Source organism: Ptychodera flava, unplaced genomic scaffold, assembly GCF_041260155.1.
Source record: "Ptychodera flava strain L36383 unplaced genomic scaffold, AS_Pfla_20210202 Scaffold_53__1_contigs__length_892398_pilon, whole genome shotgun sequence".
Classification (NCBI taxonomy): Eukaryota; Metazoa; Hemichordata; class Enteropneusta; family Ptychoderidae; genus Ptychodera; species Ptychodera flava.
The window spans coordinates 126245-150441 of record NW_027248375.1 but is presented as its reverse complement, the minus strand read 5'-3'; the positions used below and the strand labels follow the sequence as shown (position 1 = coordinate 150441).

The 24197-nt window shown below is 35.8% G+C and overlaps 2 protein-coding genes across 5 annotated transcripts in view; both read left to right on the top strand.

Annotated features, from left to right (window-relative positions):
• Positions 1-24197, top strand: part of LOC139128437 (juvenile hormone acid O-methyltransferase-like) — a 57873-nt gene that overhangs the window by 18123 nt on the left and 15553 nt on the right. The gene's annotated exons all lie outside the window — the stretch shown is intronic.
• LOC139128430 (juvenile hormone acid O-methyltransferase-like) lies at positions 115-12697 on the top strand. Of its 2 annotated transcripts, none has more exons than XM_070694199.1 (3): positions 115-207; positions 6659-6859; positions 11856-12697. In XM_070694199.1, the coding sequence occupies exons 2-3, from the start codon at positions 6685-6687 to the stop codon at positions 12221-12223; spliced, it is 543 nt and encodes a 180-aa protein (XP_070550300.1). In that variant the 5' UTR covers positions 115-207; positions 6659-6684; the 3' UTR covers positions 12224-12697. The 2 variants fall into 2 exon arrangements, with proteins under 2 accessions (XP_070550300.1, XP_070550299.1); XM_070694198.1 differs by having other exon boundaries at positions 6642-6859.

Sequence of the window (24197 nt, the reverse complement as noted above, 5' to 3'; positions counted from 1 at the left end):
AAGATAGACAGCTCTATGAAAAGTCAATAAGCGTGAATATATGTGTTCAACTATGACCCACTTAACCCCGAACTAGCAATAATGTCACGTGGTGTAAAGAGAATACGACCCCGAGGTAAAGTCATATGACACAAGGCTTTACTGTTGTAAAGAAGGCAGCTGACATCGACAGCAACGGTAAACTCAACTAATTAGAAAATTCGGAAGGTGGGTGATCTACTGTTCATAGCATAACAATGGCTTGTAATACTAGTATTACACAAACCACCTAAAAACGTACACTTGTCATGATCCGTAACGCTACCAGTCGCACGCATCTTTGCTGTCAGGCAGAATAAGACACTCCCGGAAGTGGCAGGGTCACACAGCGACTCAAAACTAGATATGTACAAGTCAAAATAGTAACTAATGTTAAATATCCGACTGAAAGAGGCGACGAATTGATCGTTAATTATTATTATTATTATTATTATTATATCTTTATTTCGGACTTGAGCGTCCATATAATAGTCAAATAGGCAATAGTATGAAAATTCAGTTACAAAATTAAATTATGGTGAAAAGATAGAAAAATTGATTATATCTACATACATAATCTAATGGTTAAGGTGCACCACATTAACTAATGCCTTTAAACTTACATGCTGGCCACAACCGAGTATACAAAATGTGCAACTGGTAAAAGGATAGAAAACCGTGTACATTGCTATAGTAGATGCTTTGAATTGCCCGTTCGTGAACGGTTGTGATTATAACCATAGACCCTAGAAAAAAGGGACAGGAAACTGTAGCAAAGCATGGACCCAAGCTTCCTTGAGGGTTTACCTATAACTTACAAGTGAATGTGCTGTTGCTGTTAATCATATGACACAATATCAATCGAAGTAAGACTTAAATGGCCTACGACTAAAACTTTAAAACTTCATAGTACAGTGTCATCACCTGAATAACATCGCACTCAGAGTTTATGTACATTGTATGATTTAAAATGCCACTAATTTAAACAAATGAGTTTATCATGAGTGTGCTAAGCCCTTAAACTATTGATTTCGCAAATGGTGTAGATAAAGTTTTGAAATATGACCTGATTGGCGAATTAGCTTATTTCATGACCTCGTATGACCCGTCGACATTTTCTGTTTAATTAGATAAGCGGTATATAGAAAGGCAACCCGTTTTACTTTGATGATATATTCTAGCAATTTTGAACATTACATTTGTACGGCACATTTCAGTGTGAATATGACGGACCGGAACTATCAGCACAATCGTAATTTAGATGGCGGAGGTCATGCAGGGGTCACCCCTTGACTACCAAGGCCAATGTATTCCTATATACCAGGCCCCTTATGTAAATATTGATAAAATCTTGGGTGTGGTCATTGCATGAACACTGCTTAGAGTAAAAATTAAGTAAGTACCAATAAACCATATATTTTTTGAATCAACATGAAATTTCCCACTTTTTCATGCATTAGTTTTGTATTTCAAGGTCACGTGACTGATCACATGACACATCATGTGACCAGAGTTGGCAAAGAATATGAATATTTGAAGCATCAGGACGTGTTTTGAATCCATAAAATGACGCAATTTTGAATACATTTGCAATTTTCATGGCATTGTCTTAACATATATATAATAATAACTACCCTTTACTTTATTTATAGATGTACCTATTTAAGATTTTTCTCACAAAAGGCAGAGTAATGAACCACAAACATCAGCATCTGACATGATTCTGTATTTGAAAATCAACACATTTTATATTTGTAAACATCTGCTTTATGTCTTCCTTGCAGAAACATGCATCCAAAAATGGTTATGATTTATCAAAAAATAATTCACAATATTTAAAAATACATTTAGGGAACAACATATCACATGACCAAACACATGACCAGTCATGTGACCAGTCATATTGATAATATGGCTGCTATAATTTCACTGGCTTATAGTAAAAAATTGTATTTCCTCTAGTTTCATTCATGAATATTGCTGTTAATAGAACATATTTACATATAAATCATTTGTTTTCAATAAATAACATTTCATTTCTTTAAAAAAAAACATGAACATCTTCGCGATCGTCCGTACTTCTGAAAACTGTAAACAATCAGCGCGATGCTTCTGTGATCAGCCTGACCTTTTAGGGTCGAGGTCATGGGTCACGACATTTGCTTCCGGATTTTGGCCATACTCGGACGTACGAGGCGCAATCACATCCAGGCCTGATTGGAATACATCAATCTTAGTTGTGCTGTGTGCCGATGCCGAAATAACAGGATTTTCAGCGACAAAAACGAAGCAAATACACCTATTTAACTGTGCCGGATATTTCCGGCACTCAGGTATATGGTAATTCAATATGGCGCCGGATATATCCGGCGCCATAGGTAGTCAAGGGGTTAAAGTGGCCTTCCATGAGTATACACATGAGTTCATAATAATATGCCGCCCTCTTCAAACAATCATTATACCTAAAACCAAGTATTATATTATATCATGCTACCATGCGCCATTCTGATTGGACGAGAGCGATGCTAAAATATATTGTTTTAGCACTGATAGCGGTGGTAAAACGGGCCCCTAAACCAGCATTTTTGAAAATTGCCGGTCGGTGTATTTGAACGATGTGGCTCTGAACTTATCCGAAACAGTCCGCTTTGTTTCAAAGACCGAGTTCGAATTTCGATACAGAGATAAAGTATGGTTCTGTAACTCACCTCTTGGTGAAAATAAGCGGTCTATGATGAAAGAAATCTCCGAAGCAACACATTTATTTTGGTATGATGATGTACAAAATTGTATAGGGTAACAGCGCACTGTGTAGTTTGCTTGATCGATTCAGCAGGAGTCGACACGCGACATACCGCTCTTTAAAACGAAGCTACTACTACAGTATTCGTTCATACACAAATAAATTGAAACTTCCTCACAGTAACGGTACGTCAGATATTCCTTCCTAGAGTTTGGGCTGTAACAGACCAGGGTGTTCTAACGATGTAGCCCAAGAACTTGAAGAAGTTCAAAATAACAATGCGACCATTCCTGGCGACTGCGACGAAAATCGCTGTGTCAGCGTCCAGCTCTCGCTGAATCGGGCAACACACTCTGCTCGCATATTACAACTGTTCATACAGTCGCCGTAATCCATGTCTGGATTATTTCAAAACTGAACGTTTTCTGGCACAAATTATCCATCCAAAATATCCATCAAAAATAGAACCTGTAACCCCACTGCACCACCTCCTCTGTCTGAATGTGTTACGACGGTTGGCGCACACCGGACTGACAGTGAATGAGACAAATCTATTTTTAGTGTACTACGCCAAAAAAAGCCAGCGCTATTGTTTTTATGTAAATTTACGAAAAAAATTGTTACTTTTTCTTTTGCTTTGAACTCTTGACCCATTTCTGTGTCTGAAGCAGTTCGTGTTGCATGTAAATATTAATGAAATTTTGATGAACGTAATAAATGCGTATGTTATCGTAGGATATTGTTCGTGTGTTGTCAACGTAATCCAAACTTATAAAAATGCTCGGTCTCGGGCGATGATTTTCCGACGTTCGATCTCTCAGACGTCCGTTTTCTGCATTTTGGGCTGAAACTGACGAAAATGCCGGACCAAGACGACAAAGACACACAAGTTGATATAATATAATAGCAATAACCCCCTTCGCAGTCGGGTATACACTCGATTTTGGTACAATTCGCTCCATATAGCACTCGCCTATCGGCTCGTGCTATATGTCGCGCATTGTACCAAAATCTCGTGTATACCCTCCTGCGGCGGGGGTTATTGCTTAAATACAAATGTACCTCAGAAGTTGAACAAAATTTAATCCATAGGTATATATAGGGAAATTACGGAAGTTTGTAACCATGCAAATAATTCAATAATGAATACGTCATGGAAATCAAAGTGATAGCATAATTAAACCTTGTTCAGGCCAAAGGTCGGATCAGGTTGAATGCTTTCAGTTTTGATACCTAGCCTAATTACAGAAGTTAATGAAATATGCAATCGATTAATGATACATGTACCACGCTATTCAAACTTTCAGTCTGACTAAACCTAAGCTATAATCAGTATATGGTGCTCATCAAGCGTTTGGCATGATCATTAATGAGTATGAACATTGTATTTGGAAAGTCTAGTAATATTCAGTGCTTTCAGATTGATATTTGGCCTCAAATATAACAAAACGTCAGTAAAAAATATGCAAATGAGCTGGTTGTCAGTATTCAATCCTTTTCAAACTTTCGGTATCACTAAAAGCTAAGTATGACCAATACACATTGGGGAGCGTTAAGTTATTATGGCCGGGGTTGGGCCGGCAAAATCCAGGAGGGGGTCACCTCAAATTTGAAAACTTCAAAGGGGGGGGGGGGTCATATATTTCAAACAGCTCAGAGGGGGGGGGGGTGTCACTTAATTTTCATAAGTATCCGTCCCGTCAAAAAGCAGTTTCAGTGTTCAGAAATATTCTGGAAGATAAAAATGATTCATGCATGATTTCATTCTCTGAAGTTATTCACCTGTAAATCTGAACAAAAGTATAATTAGCTGTCACATGAACATCTTGACATGACAACTCTGAGGCTTGTCTTATTGTAAATCAGCTCACTGCACTGAGGGCGATGAACAATTCCTATTACTTACATATTAGAGATATAGCAAGTTTTGTCAGGGAAATTATTTAACAGTTACCTGTACTGAGACTACTAGTACCATGAAAAGTTAAATAATACTTTTAGGTGAAATTCCAATATCATAATTGTTGTCCACATCTGAACTTTTAAATACCCTATTTGAATCAAGTACATTTGTATCAATTATCAAACACCTATAAAAGCACAAATTAATTTAGTTTAGCATTTAAAAAAAATATTCTTAGTTTTCTCATAGACTCCAATGTATAGTGAATCAACATTTCGGTGAAATTCCAAAATCCAATTTCTTGCACACATATCAACCTTTAACCATCCTAGGCTAACTAAGTACTTTAAAATGAATTATCAAATGTCTATAAATACACAGATTTTGATAGTTTTGTATTGAAAAAAATTATTCATTTTCCTCATAGACTCCCTTGTACAGTGAATCTACATTTTGGTATAATTCCAAAATCCAATTTCTGGCGAACACATCCATTTGTTACCACCCTAATCTAATCAAGTACATTGATATCAATAATCGAGAGTACATAAATACATGGGTTTACCTATTTTTGTATTGGAAAAAAATTATTCATACTTTCCTCATAGACTCCCATGTATAGTGGATGAACATTTTCAGTGAAGTTCCATAATCAGATTTCTTGTACACATAATATGCACCTTTAACCATCATATTCTAATCAAGTAAAATAATGTTAATTATTGAACATCTGTATATGCACAAGTATACCAAGTTTTTCATTGGAAAAAAATTATTCACAATTTTATCATTGACTCCCATGTATAGTGGATGAACATTTTTGGTGAAATTCTAAGGTCAAACTTTTTGTCCGCATGCCAGTTGTAACAACCCTATTTCATTTAAGTACATTTATGTAAATTATCAAATATCTATAAATGCACAGATATAGTTTTGCATTGAAAAAGTATTACATAGATTTCTCATACATGTATGAGAAAATATATGTATACCATGTATGGCAAATCAACATTATCAACAGCTGATTTTTAATTAAATCCAAATATCAAAATTTTGTACACACACGCTTGCGCAAAAATATTGCGATCCACCAGTAATTTCTGTCCAACCCCTTTGAGGGGTAATTTCAAAATTATAGCAAGTCAGAAGGGGAAATCTGATCATTAACACCTTTTGAGTTTTGTAAGGAAGGTCATTTGAAAAAATCTAAGCTCTTTTTGGGGGATTCTATTGCTCCATATCCCCGAGGTGTTTGTGTGTGCAGCTTTACTCAAGCAATGTGGGGGGGGGGGGTCATGAAATTTTTGTCATCTTGAAAGGGGGTCATCATTTTTTGGTACAATGGGTAGGGGGGTTCACTTATTTTGACTGATGCGCAGGAAGAATTTGCCGGCCCACCCCCGGCCATAATAACTGAACGCTCCCTTGGCAGTTTGTTAAATCAAATGAAACCTACAGAATATCTAAATCTAAGTGAGACCAATTTACCCATGAAGTTTCATCTAATTGTATGTATTTAATTTTGATAGAGGCCAGTAAATATCCATGGTTATCAAACATTCGTCATCACTGTAACACAAGTATGACCAATACTAGTTTATCTTACACGATCGATCAAATCCACTGCATGAAGTTTTGATACATACAGCTAATTAGAGGAGTTCATTAAATATGTAAATGAACTAATAATCAAAATGCAATGAATTTAAAACTTTCGCTGCAACCAAAACTAATGCGAATGTTTGCCTGCAATAGACTTGTGTTTCAGATTTTTGTTTTAAAAGTTACTTGAATAAGTATAATAGCCTAATTTACCTAAAAAATAAATAAATACATAACTTAATGAATCAATAATTGGATATAGTGGTGAATGAACAAAAATCGACTACTAAAAGGGTTAAAGCAGATAAATAATTTACGATACACAACTTCCACCGATTGTTCATTATTTCTACCTTTCTTTCTCATATTCCTCAGTAACGATTGAGATGCAGGGCACCACGGGTATGCAATAAACACGATGAATTTCAGTCGGTTGAAGACGTTTTCGCCCATGTCGCATGCATATGCCTCGCAGTTCATGGAAGGGGTTTCCCAGGTAATGCAATTGAATCGGACAGATGTTTTACTTGACGTTGGCTGTGGGGTAGGCTCTCTGACAGCACTTTTGTCGAAACGAGTTGCAAGAGTAACAGGTAAGAGTCAAGGCTAGACCAGGCTAGATAATAAAAGTTGTTTTACAAAGTACAAGGATTTACATCCTAGTGCATCGTTAAGTGGAGGTATTAGAGGGATTATTAAGAATTGCCCCCGTTGGGAAAAGTGAACGTAGAATGGTTTGCGCGCTCCTTACATCAACATCGAGAAATCAATGATTGTTACAGTGATAACATGGTAGCAATTAGCTAATTTCGATAAAGTTTATCGTAAAACAGATTTCAGGTTTAAAATTAGTTGACAGTCATCTCACATTGATGCCACAGCAAAATCTTCAGTTAAAAACATAAATTTTCAATCTCCCACAAAAACAACAGCATGCCGGTTGGATTTACAACATGTCCTAAGACAATTGCAACACGAAATCGCCCCTTCAAATTGAAAAGGTCGTCAACTAGATTGCTAGCCAGCTATCCCAAAAAGTCACATGCTATATGTAATGTGCAATGTTTTATTTGAGTATGTCAGAGACTGTGAGAAATCATAAGAGCGTTTGTCAGTATTGCGACTAAGCTTCTTCATAGGTATCTTTTGGCGCTCGAAGCCTTTTCAAGGTGAAATTTATCTATCTGGTAGCTTGGGCAAAAGAGGCACTATGAAAGAAGAGGAAGGCACAAATATTGCATTGTAGTCCTCAATGTGATAAAAAGCTGTATATTTGTTGTGTGTTATTAAATATTGTGTACAGAGATATCGAATAAAAACGAGTGATTAGGACAAGTATTGAGCACGTCAAGAAAATCAATCTTCTCATTAGAGTGCAGAATGACATACTACGCTCTTTAGATAAACGTAAAGATGTAATTTTGATTTTACTCGACCTTTCTTCTGCTTTCGATACGATTGACCATGCCATTCTGTTACACAGGCTGCGTCATCGGTTTGGCATCACAGGTGTTGTTTTTGACTGGTTCAATTCTTACATTACGGGGCGTACACAGTCTGTTTGCGTCAAGTCAATCCTGTCGGAAGAACAGTCGTTGTTTTGTGGTGTTCCTCAGGGTTCTGTCCTTGGACCAATTCTCTTTAGTCTCTATGTGGCACCCCTGGAGGACATTATTAACAAATATGGTTTGGATTCCATGATGTATGCTGACGACACCCAATCCTATATTACGTGCGATGGTAACCAGGTTCCCATTGCCACGATCGAGTCATGTTTAGACGAGATTCGGGGATGGATGAGGGTCAATATGCTTGCACTCAATGACGGTAAGACAGAGGTTGTACATTTTTCCTCGAAATTTGGGATTGTGGGAACTGTCCCTCGTAATTTTCGGATTGGTGATGTCAGTGTATATCCATCTGAATCAGTTCGCAATCTAGGTGTTACAATGGACTCTGCCTGCACCATGTCAGACCATGTTACAAATGTTTGTAGATCAGCATCACATGCGATTTGGAGGTTAGGAAAGATTCGTGATCTTCTTGACCAACGTACCACGGAGAAACTTGTTCATGCCTTCATTACATCACGTTTAGATTATTGCAACAGTCTTCTTTTGGTCTTCCGAACTTTGAAATACGTAAACTCCAGGCTATTCAAATTCAGCCGCTCGGCTTGTTAGCAGAAAGAAGAAAAGGGACCACATAACACCAGTACTACAAAATTTACATTGGCTTCCAGTCCAGAAACGAATTGATTTTAAAATTCTTTGTTTCACTTACAAAATCATTACAGGCCAAGCCCCTGACTATCTAGCAGAAATGCTTACAGTACGTCTTACTGGTCGTACACTTAGGTCCCAGTCAAGTGGTGTGATCATTTTACATCAGCCTGTTTGCAACACGGCTTTTTATGGCAATAGAGCCTTTTCTGTATGTGCTCCCCATTTGTGGAATGCTTTACCATTTGTGATAAGGATTGCTAATTCTTAGAACAATTTTAGAAGTCAGTTAAAAACTTATCTTTTCAGATCATTTTATTCCTAGACATTTTTTAAATTTTATCTCCTTGCATTTTATTGGTGTTTTCTTGCAATTTTTATTTATAATTTACCTCTTTTTTAGTGTTGTGTAAAGCGCATTGAGATTTTTAAAATGTAATGCGCTCTATAAGAAATAAACATTATTATTATTATTATTCGCGTCTACAAACAACTGAGCTCATAGAAAAATCGAAGTGTATATTTTCTGAAAGCCTAGATATAAGCGCTAACATGCTTTGATTCCGAATTTGAAATAATTGTGTGAGGGTAAATGTAAATATACTCTTAAAAATTGGTTTCCACGTTTCCCTGAATACATACTTAGTTGCTGGTTGTCAAGGTTACGATTTGTGTGTGCGTATGTATGTATGTATGTATGTATGTATGTATGTATGTATGTATGTATGTATGTATGTATGTATGTATGTATGTATGTATGTATGTATGTATGTATGTATGTCATTGATTCAAAGCTAAACTAATTATATGATCATAAAGACACTTCAGAGAAACACCACATTGAAGGAAATCTGTCAATTTGGAATGATACCATAGAACAAGTTATTTAGGGGTTACAATAGACTAATCTTTGTCATTGAAATATCGTATCAGGAAGGTTGCTGAAGTAATTGCACCCAAAATTTGGTATTATTACACGACTACGACACTATAAACGTTCCAAAATCCATTCTCTTTCAACTATATAATGCGTTCATTTCACCTCATATAATGTACTGTTTGGAAGTCGGCGGACACAATTTTTCCAGCTACTTAGAGCCAATTTTTCTCCTTAAGAATTGGATTGTTTGCTCAATAACCTTTTCTCATTTCATTGCTCATTCCGTATGTTTGTCTATGATTTGAAAAATAGCAATGTTCCTCATACAGTTGAAAAGTATGATGAGATTCCAAAGCACTCGTATCCAACGCGTTTAACACAAGTTGAAAATTTTCGTATCCCACGCTCAAATTTGAGATTTTTTGCTCACATGGTTTACACACGTAAGCATATGTCGCAGCGATGTCTGTCTGTCTGTCTGTCTCTCTGTCTGTCTCTCTGTCTGGTGGTCCGATATCTCAAAAACGGCTTATCAGATCAGAATCAAATCTGGTACATAGATTCAGTTAGCAAATCGCAAGAACATTAAGTTTTTGTTGGGTGTGGCTTGCATACTTTTTGCTTATTTGCATAATTAATGATTTTAGAAAAAACGGATATACATTAAAAACGACTACACACAATTTGATGAGATTTACTACAAATGTTGATCACACCAAGATATATCAGCAGTGGGAACCATTAAGGGTTGACATGAAAGATAGTTGCTAATTTGCATATTTAATGAACTTTCCTAATTAGGGATATATGTCTGGTTTGATTTGATCAAAATCGACCAAACTTGGTATGTATATTAAAGATACTATGATTTAACATTATTGAAAGTCATTAAGCGTTTTAACTGCAGCCAATTCCTAATTTGCATATTTAATGATCGTTGCCAATTAGGGATATATATTTGAATTGACTGGACCAAAGTTGATGAAACTTGCTACGTGTATTACAGCTACTATGATACAACACTTTTGAAAGTCATTAAGAATTTTACTTCAGCCAATTTCGAATTTGCATATTTAATAAACTTTCCCAATTAGGGATATATATCTGAATTAACTTGATTGTAGTTGTTGAAACTTGCTATATACATCAAAGATACTGTGATATAACATTATTGAAAGTCAAAAGACAATTTTTACTTCAGCCAATTCCTCATTTGCATATTAAATGAATTTTCATAATTAGGGATATCTATCTAAATTGACTTGATGAAACTTGCTATGTACATTAAAGACACTATAACACAATATTATTGAAAGTCATTAAGCATTTTCTCTTCAGCCAATTCCTAATTTGCATATTTAATGAACTTTCCTAATTACAGATATATATCTGAATCGACTTGACAACTTGCTACATATATTGCAGATACCATGATACAACACTGAAATCATCAAGCATTTTTACTTAAGCCAATTCCTAATTTACATATTTAATGAACTTTGCTTATTAGGGATACACACTGGGATTTACTTGATCAAAGTTGGCAAAACATGCTATGTACATTGATGATTATACCAGGTTAAAACAATATCAAAAGTCATTTCACATTTTCATGTCAGCTAATTTATAATTTGCATGTCTAATGAGCTTTCACAGCTCGGCATATATGGCTTGAAGGACTTGGCCAACGGTAATTACACTTGCTATATAAAGTGGTGATACAATGACAGCAGTCAAAGAACTTAATATTTTTATTTCAGCTAATTACATATTTGTATACTTCATGACCTAATCGGCGGTGATTATTGTTCATTATGTTGATCATAATACTTTCAATGAAGTTGCAAACATGTGGGAAAGGTAAAAATTACACATAACTGCAATAAATAATGAAACACGTAGGCATTTTCAGTTCATATCTGGTTACAACATAATATTAGGTATGCAGCTGTGAAAAACTAAAATTCCCTGCCTGGCTATCTAAAACAATTGTCAAGTAGACCGGTTTCCAAGTCTGCATTGAAACATTATTAACTGAATCTGCATTAAAACTGTGTATGTTTCCACTCTCCATCACACTTACGCTTGTACTGAATAATATTAGTATACTCAGGGCCATGAACTCGACTAGTCCAACTTTCATGGTCCCCACCAGATTATACAATACTACAATGCTCTCTCTTTTTTGAATTTGTACAACTTAAGTAAGACACCCTTTCTTTTCATTTTCATTATATACTGTGACGCATCTGGTGAAATAAAGCATTCATTCATTCATTCATTCATTCATTCATTCATTCATTCGTTCGTTCGTTCGTTCGTTCGTTCGTTCGTTCGTTCGTTCGTTCGTTCGTTCGTTCGTTCGTTCGTTCATTCATTCATGCATTCATTCATTCATTCATTCATTCATTCATTCATTCATTCATTCATTCATTCATTCATTCATTCATTCATTCATTCATGTTTTGATTTTGTTTCATCATACAGCCTTTGATATCTCCCCTGAAATGATCAAAGAAGCCAAGGAAATCTCCAAAGCTAAGAACATAACCTACAGTCTTGGCGATGCTACAAAGCTGTCCACCTATGAGGAGTACAGAAATTCGTTCGACAAAGTCGTCGCACACTTTGCCTTACACTGGATGAAAGATTACAAGACTGCCTTGGAAGGCATATATCAGAGTTTGAAACCAGGTGGTCAGTGTTTCATGAATATGTCACAACAGAAACCAAACTTACTTGACACTATGATAGTTCTCAACAGCTACTCCAGTCCGAAGTGGGAAACATTCATGAAGGTAACATCAACTGTGTGTATTATGCACATTAAGGTCACTTTAGGTGATGCATACTGAATTAGTAGTGACCATACTCACAAGTTGTCAAACAATCATGGGTCAAAAGTCATTTTACATAGTTATTGTATATAACAAACACAGGACAAGACAGTACAGCACCGACTATGACCAGAGTAGCCGTACACATACCATAGTCAAAGTCATGAAAGAAAGATATACTGAAGTCCTCTAAAACAACCAAGACGTGATGTCAAGTTTTTCGACAGGGTAATTGAATCCTGCTCTACATGTGGCATCCGCCTTATAACAATATTGTTAGCCAAATTGGAATGGTTAACGATCTACAGACTGGTGTCACTGATGCCATAGTGATCACCGGTCTGAGAGACATATCCTACTTATCGTCAAGCCTTTGATACCTGTCAAAAACACGAGACACGCCTTTGTCTATAGTTTAAACAACTCGAGGTATAAACAAGACAGGCGGCAATATCTCGCTGCAAAATTACAATATGAGCTGCATGCTCTCGCTTGACGAATAAGCTGATATATATATATATATATATATATATATATATATATATATATATATATATATATATATATATATATATATATATATATACACAAAATGTATACCATGTGCCCTCCGGTTATCACCATAATGGCTTTATGGCAACCTCAATATATATTATATATATATATATATATATATACACGGCAGTGCAATGTTGGTGTTTAGATGAGGGAATTCGAAATTGACAGTAAAGTTCAAATCATCTCTCTTGTCGTACAGTCTTGTAGATAGATTACCACCAGAGTGAATCTAGAGAAAAAATATCAACATACGAAGCTGAAGAAGCTTGTTTAATAGTTACTAAATCTCCAATTTAGGATGACAAATCATAGAGAGATAGTTATTCAGAGAAATGACATCATCAATGTATCTGAAAACTTTTCTTTGACTAAGTTCTGGGGGACGTTTGCTTCGTATGAATAAAGAATTAAGTCAGCAAGCAAAGGGGCAAAATTTGTATCCAAAGGAGTTCCTTTCACAACTGGAAAACGTGTCCTTAAGATTTAACAAATATCTTGTTGATGAGGAATTCGAGTACAATGTCTTCCTCTGCAAAGAATATCTCAGCATTACTATGAGATGTAGAATTTGTGGCAGAGCACAATGTAGTTGCAGCAGTCAATCGCTGAATTCAAAGTTACATTGACTCATGATGTGTAGACGTGAGCTAATGTTGTAGCGATATCTGTCTGTCTGTCTGCCTGTCTGTCTGTCTGTTTGTGTGTGTACACGCTGACAGAAGAAGAGCGCCTGGATATGAAATATCATTGTTTCCATATACTCGTTTCCAATGAAGACAATAATGACAGTGTCGACATATATCAGGAAATACTGAACAATGTTTCATGAAACTGGACACTAATGGCAATCTTATAACATTATGATGATACTGTGAGTGTTATAAAATAATACTTTGCACGTTTTGTATTTGTTTATTTACGAGCACTCAAAAACATGGCTGGTACACTTCCAGTTACAAGCCTAGTATATTAAGAATCTGCGCATACGTAATCAGTAAGCCGCTGGCGCGACTATTCAATAAAATGTTATAATTAGTGATTTAACTCCGAAAGTATTGTGCGAAAGTTGATTAAGCTTTCTACAGATATTGATCTGCCAGATATCTGACTTTCTGTTAAGCAATTAGCAGTATCAAGTTAATTGATGGCTCTTGATAAACTTTGTAGGTAGTAATATACCTCTGAAAATACAGCAAATTTGATGAAACCTGCTTAAGATATTGACAGTTCTGTGAAGCATTTAGCACTGTCAACTTAATGCATGGTTCCTTTGCATGTATTTTAATAGTGATATATACCTACGAAATTACACACCAAATTTGATGAAAGTGGCTACAGATATTGATTTGGTAGTTGTCTGATTTTACTGTGAATCATTGAGCAGTGTCACATTAAGAAATGTTTCATTTGCATATGTCATGAATTTTTGGAATAAGGAATTTGACTCCCAATCTATTTTACCAAGCTGCTCTGACTGATATCTTACTCTGTGAAACGTTTAGCCGTGACAATTAACGGCTTATCTGCATATTTAATGACGTTTTGTAATTACTAATATGAAGCAAAATTACTGTCCAGATCTGAATATACTCACTTAATATTCGATGGTGACAGACATATGGCCTATACTGAGAAATATACAAGTGTCCTGTCAATGAATTGCTAAACTACGGGTGTTTCAGCTGATTTAAACGGTACTTAAGGTGAAGTACTACGAATTACGTCAAAATTAAGTTGTGGTGTCATTTTCTTGAAACTTTGCACAAATATTCTTGGAAGTTGTGCAAGTGCAAAAATAAAATAAAAATGGGGTCACCACGCTCGTTTCCATGGAAACGGACGTTAAAATGGCGTCGTTAGAAATAAATAAAAATGATATAATTCACTTAAACTAAAGAAAGCAATTATAAAAAGCTTAGCAAATGAGTTAATTTTAATAAATACCAAGACTTAATATCCATATCTATTGAATGTATAGTTTTCATGATGTTGTAAAGAAAGTTTTACATAAGCATCGATTATAAAATGACGATATCGAATTATATCACTACGTAATTTTCGAACTTTCTTCCTGTCGCTTTGAATGGTGTCATTTGACCAACTTGGCGAATAAAATCCTGACATAATACCATTTAGTTTACACTTTTAATAAAAGGGTGTCACCACGCTACTTTTTACAATATCTCCAGGTGAATGGGTAATATGCGCCATGTAAATGGGAGAGAAATGTTAATTTTTCGCTCATATTGAATAAAAACCAGCTTCCTAGGGGGTCAAAATATGACAAGGTTATAGGTCACATGTATTTCTAAGAGACTGGGTCAAAAAATTAGGTAAAAGCGCAATTTCAACAATGACAGGTGATGTTAAATACATGCGCTACAAAGTAACCCATTTGCGACAGGCTGGAGTTAAATCTGCGCAGAAACGTTCTAAAGCGTGTGCGCGTCCGAATTCGTCGCCCTTTACCTTAATGTTTCTTTCCTGCTCGAAATCAAAATGACAGCAGTCAAAAAAATTAAGCATCTTTATTTCAATTAATGACATATTTGAATATTTAATGACCTTCAGAATTAATAGGTAGTAAATATTAATTCGTGATGTTGATCATAACACTTTCTTGTGGCAAACCCACATCAAAAGTTTAAATTTACAGAAAACTGCAAGACTGAAACACGTGAGCATTTTCAGTTCATATCTAGCTACGTCATAAATAGATGTATATATATATATATATATATATATATATATATATATATAATATATATATATATATATATATATATATATATATATATATATATATATATATATATATATATATATATATATATATATATATATATATATATATATATATATGTACGCTCTGTGCCCAAGTTCAGAGGTTGCCATAAAGCCATTATGGTGATAACCGGGAGGGCACATTGTATACATTTTGTGTATATATATATATATATATATATATATATATATATATATATATATATATATATATATATATATATATATATATATATATATATATATATATATATATATATATATATATATATATATATATATATATATATATATGTGGACATGTAGCATAAATGAATGTTATTACTCTCATGTCGCTCTTTTGGCAAAGATGATGTAACGTTTCACGTGTCTGTTGACTCCTTTGCCGTATTAAGCCATGCTTTGCTCTGACGATGTATACACTGGTGTACAATAACATTCTAGGACAAAGGTCATAAGCCTGTTGACCTGAGGCCATGCACGAGTGACCCTTGTGAGCAACGAATAGGGTTTATAAAACGTTGCTAAATTGTGTCAGCGGTCACATTTCAGGGAAGTTGTACACTTTCTTCTATCAAAGAGATTTTCTGTGTGATGTTCCATTTATTGAACATAAACAGTGTGTGATAATTTCAGTGTGTAATTTTTTTGTGTGTACTCACAGTGAATTGTTTTACAGATTACAGTACATGTTTCAATACTTTGGAGATGTTGTAAAATGTTTCAAATGTTAGTATTGGTATGTAGGAAGTTATTTTTGCGCATGGTAAGGTTTTATTAGCTGCTGTACCTTGTATATATCTATGTATCAATTTTGCATCATGGCACACAGTCTAGTGCCCGGTACTCTGGTGAACCAGACACTTCAATATGTATAGAAGATGGAGTGCCTATGCAAATCAGTCAGTCAGACCACCAGTTGTCCACCCCGGCAATAAAATTCTAATGTCCCACATGCGTTTCGTACGTCCAAGATGATATAACTTGGTTGGAGAAACGACAAATGAACAATCGAACGCGAACATCTCGCGAGGGGGCCCTACCTAAGACAGTTATTTGCAGTCTTCAGGAGCGTGGCGAAAATGGTGGAAGTTGGAGTGAACTGCATAAGATTCCAAAATCCTTCATAAGTATCACTGAAATCGCTTGATTTCACTCATTTTGAAGTACCTTGTTTTACAATGGATTATCATTTGATCATGAGAAAGTTAAGGAATTTTGATCGAAATGCACGGGTGTGCATCGCGTAAGTGGTACAAGCCCCTGTACATCCAAACACCCCCGAAACAACAATACAGTGTTTGAAAATCTTTTGTCTCGACTCTCATCGGCCTAACTTTGAATATGGTATCGTCCTATTTCAGAAGTATTGATTATTCAACGTTTTGCACCTAGGACGTATATATTACTTAACTTAACAAATCATCACTCAGTTATGAGGTCACACGCAATCTTTTCCAAGTTTATTGGATATGCATATTTTACACACCTACAGTGACATATGGACTAGTATAAATGCACGACCACGAGGCACATTTGACTTTTTGACGTGAAAGTGTCAGAGTTGCAGCATAGTGCGAGAGGTGTATCCAGATTTTTCCGATATCTCCGGAGAAGCGTTACTTTACTCAAAAGCAGCAGAATATTTGAACGAAGCTGACTTTTAAAACATTGATGTAGCAGTGACCAGCATCCCTCTGCAGGCGAGTCTTTAATTCGTCATTTCAGCCATTTCCACCATTTTTATATCTTCCTTGTCATTGAACATGCAAGTGAGAATGTATAATTACTGCATATTTTTATTTCATTAAAGGATATTCCAGAGGGCGGTTTGCTAACCCAGTGTCAGATTCCTATCTGTACAGGTCATCGCAAAAAATGCATCCCACAGAATCAACGACGTAATATGTTAGCGCTATGGATTTTCAACGAATAGGCCATGGCCTGAAATAATACCCGCGTTGAATCGTCAACTGATGAGAGAGTGAAGATAACTCTGCTCAGAAACGATATCCACAGACGATTTGCAGTATTGGCTGAGCAAGTTTGTATACTAGAGGCGAGAAAAATCGACTGACACCCTTACCCACTAAACACTTTACTCTCATTGATAATAGGCTTGCAAAGTTATGTTTGTTTCGAAAGACAAAACTCGGATAAATTTTCTTGGTGACAAAATTCGTTGGTTTCCGTCAGGTCTTTTATGCAGAGATGAAGAGACTGTCTAGCATTGGTATTGGAACAAAAAGGGAACAGGGTGAGGCAATATCTACTGAGCAAATCGATTTACTGTGGAAAATGAAACAACTAGGTGAACATTTCCCCAGAGGTCTTATTCACACAATTGTTTCCAAAAGCTTACATGAAAGTACATTACAAGGAAGTGAAACATGCAAATACCGTAATCCAGCGAGAATTCATGTCCGGCCACCTGTAAAAAGTACGTTTCGCTGTGCCCATCAAATGGGAGGGGGGGGGGGGGGATGAATAGTTGACTATGGAACGCACAGGACACCATCGTTAAAGTGGAGGGCGAGTATGTCATAAGCATATGGATTTTATGATCTATATTACGAAGGGCCAATTATCAAATGTCCAATATCGATTAGAGGGATTGTACATATTGCTGATGGTCATCGAAATAGTTATAAAAAATTGTCAATTTTAAAGGTGAAAGATACTTGCTTTTCATAAAAACAAATCTTCGTGCGACATATTTCATTCGAAAAGAAAGGCAAACTTTCATATGTCAATAATAAATGTCAACAATTTAAATATATTGTGAGAAGAGATTGAACACAAACAAAAAGTTTAGTCTTGCTCATTGCTGCTTTACCGTTTACATTTCAAGGTGTTCGTAATTACAAACGTTCGAGCCAGGAACAACAGAAGAGTATAAGGGACATCTTGATTGTCGAGCTGCGACCAAAAGCAACCACACAACTCCAAGCCCAGCCATGTCAAATCTTGTGTTGTTAAAACGATTGTATTTTCAATATCCATAAATAGACATTTAAATAATTGAATAAAGAGATGTCTGAATGTTACATTTTGTAGTTATGTCTGCGGTTTTTTTTGAAGGTAGGTCATGATATTGTCTTGAGGCAGAGCCGAGAGGCAATATCACGACCGAACCGACAAATATTCATTTTCGAGGCATGATGGCAGAAATTTCACGAGAGGAAGCCGAGTGAAATTTCTGCTTCCATGCTGAGAGTTCACCAGGTTGATATCACCACCCACCGCAAAAATACCAACTCAAATGAGGTTACTCTCTAAAATTTCAACCACTATATCTATTGTTTTATTTGTAACAATTTGTGGCATTTACGGATAACGACGAATGAAGTACCTTGAGCTGTCTCAACGTAGGTATTAGCATTATGTGTCCACAGAAACTAATTAATATTGTTTATTCGGTATACTAGGCCTCCAGCCTCTTATACATTTAAAGAATAAACGTAGATTAATGGGGCGGGGGTAGAGTTGTACAAATAGCAAAGTCTAGTAGTACGAAAAATCATAGAAATTTAACCATTTTTAACAATTGTTCTCTTAGTTTGAAACCGTAGAAGATAAATGTAAAGTAAATGAGTTTTAAGACTTTAAAAGCGATGAAAATGTTATCTTTGATTGGAATTCATGACAGTAAGATTGAAGGAACTTCTTTTTGGAATCTTTATATACAGGACCTACAAGATTGTAATGAAATTCATCTTCAACTTGTTCTGTGTTACATAATTGACATATTCCTCTCTCTCTACATATTATCTTTTCACATCTACCATATTCTACCGCAGTTTGTGGCTAGATATTCTCAACATAGAGCTCTTCTAATTTTTTGTATACCAATTGCAGTCAAATATTTATCAGCATTAGCATAAACTATTTTTGTATAAACGGTAGGTATCTAGCAAAGAAAATTCAGTAAGACTAGCTGACCGCTGCTGACATCCAATATCAAATGACTTTGCTTAAAAATTGATAATTGATTTTCATCTCCTGCATTCTGAGTTCCCCAAACGACACCAAAGCCATAGCTGTACAAAAGATTTTTAAAATTCAATGCCCAGCAGTCGTATCCCTTTTCTCCATTTCAAACTGGTGAGTATAACACTGTTTAACAAATGTATGGTCACTACCATTTAAGAGTTTAAGCCAATATTTGATAATCCGATGAAATCTATACGTAAAGGATGCCTACCGAGTTCCAAGTACAGCAGAATTACGTGCTGCATTGCATACTCGAAGTATATATTTACAGAATAAAGTGTGTAAGGTGTGAATTCTTTCAATGTCACAAGCTTTGTGAAACCTCCAAACTTCACAGCCATACATTAGTATAGGTAAAATCTTGTAATAAAAATCTTCGAAGATAATCAAAAAAAGAAACAGTTTCGATACGAGTACCTTCCAGGGACCACTTTTCATAACTTTTAAGTCTTCCCGCTTTTCCAAATACAACAATTTCATACTTATTCATATTAATTTTCAGTTTCCATTTCTTAGAAAAGTGTTTAGTTTACCTAGGTGCCTCTGTTAACCGATGATACAATCACTGGTAAGACAAAGATCATCGACAAGTAACAAATACACTAGCTGTGATATTGCAGCGGTACTTGTGGCGGTCATTGGGGTCATTGGGACTCTGGCGATGACCCCAATGACTCGAGCGCTAGTTAAAGCACACCAATATAGATACCACTATATAAATTAGACTATAAAGATTCCTCTATATCATTTACGAAAAGGTTAAACAATAAAGGGGGTAGTATTGAACCTTGTTGGACCCCATAAGTACAATGGAAGAGGTCAGTAATGCCATGAGGTGTATTTACGCACCATTTAACATTGTCATACATAGATTTCAAAACCCTTAACATCTTACCATTCAAACCACTTCTTAAAGCTTATAAAAAGTGTACAATGATCAATTCGGTCATAAGCTTTTTCCAAATCTATTTACAGAAACTTACAGAAACTAGTAACGCAGAGCCTTCCTTCACTCGTTTGTCCTTTTCAGTACATTTCGTTTTGGTGGCGTTCACATTCTCATTGTATACTTTATTCTCCGTCTTGTAACCAAATGTATCCAGAGATGTGTCTGATTTTCTTTGTTTTCTCTGTACACTCTGTCACGACTTCTGCTTGCAAATTTTATTATGATTGGTCGGTGTCTGATTATTCTATCTCTTTCATCTCGGCTACAAATTCTATGCGCCGCATTGAAATCATTGAAATTTATCTCTTGGTCTATTACCAGTGTTTTCATTTGCAGTTTCTGGTATCCCATGAGTGTCAAAGTTCTCTCTTCTGCTACATTAATGAATTCTTTCATCCGTGACGATTAACTTGTATAGACCAATAGTATTAATCGATTCCGTGCATAGATGATACTCCACAATTAGAGTAAAATGATTGGTGAAAAACCAAGCAACGAAACAAAGTTGCAGAGACGAGGTAGAGGCGAAGATAAAATGCCCATTGGAACATCGCCCTCTGATATCTGTGTTCCACATAACTTTTATTCCGGTCAACCCTAGGATGACACAGGTGTCACGTAATGCGTTAAGAACCTGGACGTTAAACCTTGACAGCATTTAAAGCTAAACAGAAATCATCAGTAACAATACATTCCACAGAACGTACAGAAACCTCAAAGGTTAGCAATCTCAATTATGTTCACAGCTTTTATGTTCACAGCTTTTTGCATACAAGTACAACCTTGTAGCCTAGAAAACTTGCTGTGACCTGCTTGTAGCCCTGCCAGTCATTTGGCATATGCTGACAGGACATTCCTGAAATGATCTGTCAGAAAATTGTAACAACGCAGCTCTCTTCTTGAACCACTATTTTCTAATTATGGTGATTTAGCTGAGTAATTTTGACTGTCTTCGCAAGGTGACTTGGTGCTGTATGGTGTGAATTCGAATCCGAAGAAGATTTCAACTAATTACCTCTACGTGCTTTGAATACAGAGTTTCAATGGTAGATTTACACTGAACACTCTCACCGCTGGTTGACGGCTAGTCTACCAGGGTACTCTGTTGGTAAAATGTTCACAGCATTTTACAGCAGGTTATCCAATTAAGAATATATTTACAATTCAAAGCTGAATGTCTCTGCCATCCGGACATGAATCAAAAACTGTAACTTCGAATTGCCAAATAATCAGTCGGCAAAGAATGTAGATAAGGCGTATTGTGTAAGCCTTGTAAAAGAAAGCCATCTCCCAATGCAGTTTGCTGGTTTGCAGCCTCCTTCCATTTGTTTTGCTCTTTTAAAATGTCCGTTTTATGCTTTTAAGTAGTTGTTTGTATTGTTGATGACAAATTTTATCAATCGTTCTTAAAACTTATATAAAGTGAGCTCGAGTTACGGATAGACAAATGAATAAACAAATTAAGTAGAGCATGAAGAATGATAAGACATCTCAATAAAAAGCGGAGTGGTATTATTTATATTATTATTTTCGTAAATCTTGATAATAGCTGTGGTGGTACAACTGTTAGATCAAGTTATGACGGGTTTATCCTTCACACCCGTCAGTTAAACACCCTGGATTTTTGATCGGTTTGTTCATGTACCTTCTCTTTCTCTGTTCATACTGGGTAATTCAGATAGGAGACACTACGGTACGAGGCATCACGGATATGCGACTGACACGATGAATTTAAGTCGTTTGAAGACGTATTCTCCCTGGGCAAATAAAGATGCCGTACGGTTTATGGCAATAATCTCTAATGCACTACAATTTGATCTGACAGATGATTTATTAGACGTTGGGTGTAGGACAGGCACCCTCACAATACTTTTGTCGAAGAGTGTTGGAAGAGTAACTGGTGAGAGTGAATTATTTATCTTGGGCCTTTTGTCAATAAAATAATCGATGTTTGCCCAAGAAACATGACTGAAAACGAGTGGGTCACACTGAGCTATATCCCAGGTTTGTGTAATCAATTACAAGTGGTAGCTTAATTAAAGCATAGGAATATCGTGATTATCATAATCCATTTTTGGAGGGATGCCAAAAATGTATTCTTCTGAGCATTCTTGTCGAAGAATCGTTGATGATATTTCACTTTCTATGGAAACTAATATTCACACAGTTGTGGCAGGGGAGTGGTTTTAAGGCCCTTTACCGCAACCCCAAGGACTGGGAGTGACCAAAAGTTAATAAATGAAAATTCATGTTGGATTGAACGGTAAAAGTCCGCACCAGCGACTTTTACCGTTCAATCCAACATGAATTTTCATTTATTAACTTTTGGTCACTCCCAGTTGAATGAGAAAAGGGCCCTCTCGGCAAATTTGCATAATAATAGAAAAACGCGTTTAAAGTTCCCGCATGAAAACAACTAATTTCCACTCATGCATTGCGGTGTCTAATGGAATTTATCCCGTATTTTGCCCACTCAGATGACTTGTGGGTAATTATATGACCTCTTAGAACAGGGTAAGTTATCAACGCTGTACTTTAGCCGCCATTTTGAACGTTGTTTACATGTGTGAGCGTGGTACAGTCGACGTTGTCGTCGCCAGCATTGAGCGTCGTATTTCTCCAATGAGTCTAACAGAGGCAGGTATTATCACCTAAAAATGCGACTCTGTTATTAGTTCTGGACAAAACGCCTGGCCTGGATTATTTCGTGGACATTGCACATAAATATCTTTCTATCGATGAGTGTTGACGGCTGTGTTGAACAGTGCAGACGAATTCAGTATCAGTATGAGTACTGCTGGCAGCGGAAATGCAAGTGTAAGCCATGACAATGAATACACGGACTCGAAGAAACCTTAGTCAACAGTAATATTACCGAGACAGAGATTACAAATGATGAAATGGTCGGTGAATGTTTCAATATTAAATCTCACAGCGTTTGTTGTACTGTCTTTGATGTGATGACTTGTTAAGATTTCAAGAATCACACATAGACACGCTGTAGTGAAAGCACACAAAATGTGTAATCCTGTCGCCAGCATGAATTTCAGTCCGGGCTTACAGTCATGTGTTTTACCTAATGCAGCTTGACAAATTTTAATGTTTTAACATACTTTGAAAATTAGAATGAGAAAAAATATTTGATATAAAGAACAAAGATACTGGAAAACTATCAAAAGAAAAAGCTACTGTCCTTTTTAGAGAGACTTGGTTATATTTTTCTTAGTTTCTCAGTTTGTCTTTAAAATATTGCAGTTGCTGGCAATGTTCCACCCTTTTCAATATTGTTTGTTTATTTTAATAAGTCTAATTTTGAAAAAGAAAGCCCTGCAATATGACAGAAATACAAAACATTATATTCAATATTGAAAACAACTTATGCAATTGCAGGAAAACCTGAATAATTAGCTGTATATAAGTATTTGTAATCAACATTACTGAAGCCAAGCTGACTCATTACATATGCAAATTATGCATAAATATGCAAATTAGGCCTGACTGACCCTAAAAACTTGATCAAATGAACATTTAAGCGTCATAGTATAATATTAATAAAAACTCAAAAAGTGATATTTTAGCCGAGAGGGCCCTTTTCTCATTCCATGGCTCATAAATATGTTTTCAGCAAAACTGTAATGGAAACAGTAGTGTTCAGACACAAATACATTGCAAATGTGACAGAGCAAAAGGTATACGTCTTTTTTATTG

Coding starts and splice junctions, on each gene's coding strand:
- LOC139128430 (XM_070694199.1), top strand. CDS start 6,685: ATGAATTTCAGTCGGTTGAAGACGTTTTCGCCCATGTCGCATGCATAT. Junction 6,860..11,855: donor ACGAGTTGCAAGAGTAACAG/GTAAGAGTCAAG, acceptor TTCATCATACAG/CCTTTGATATCTCCCCTGAA.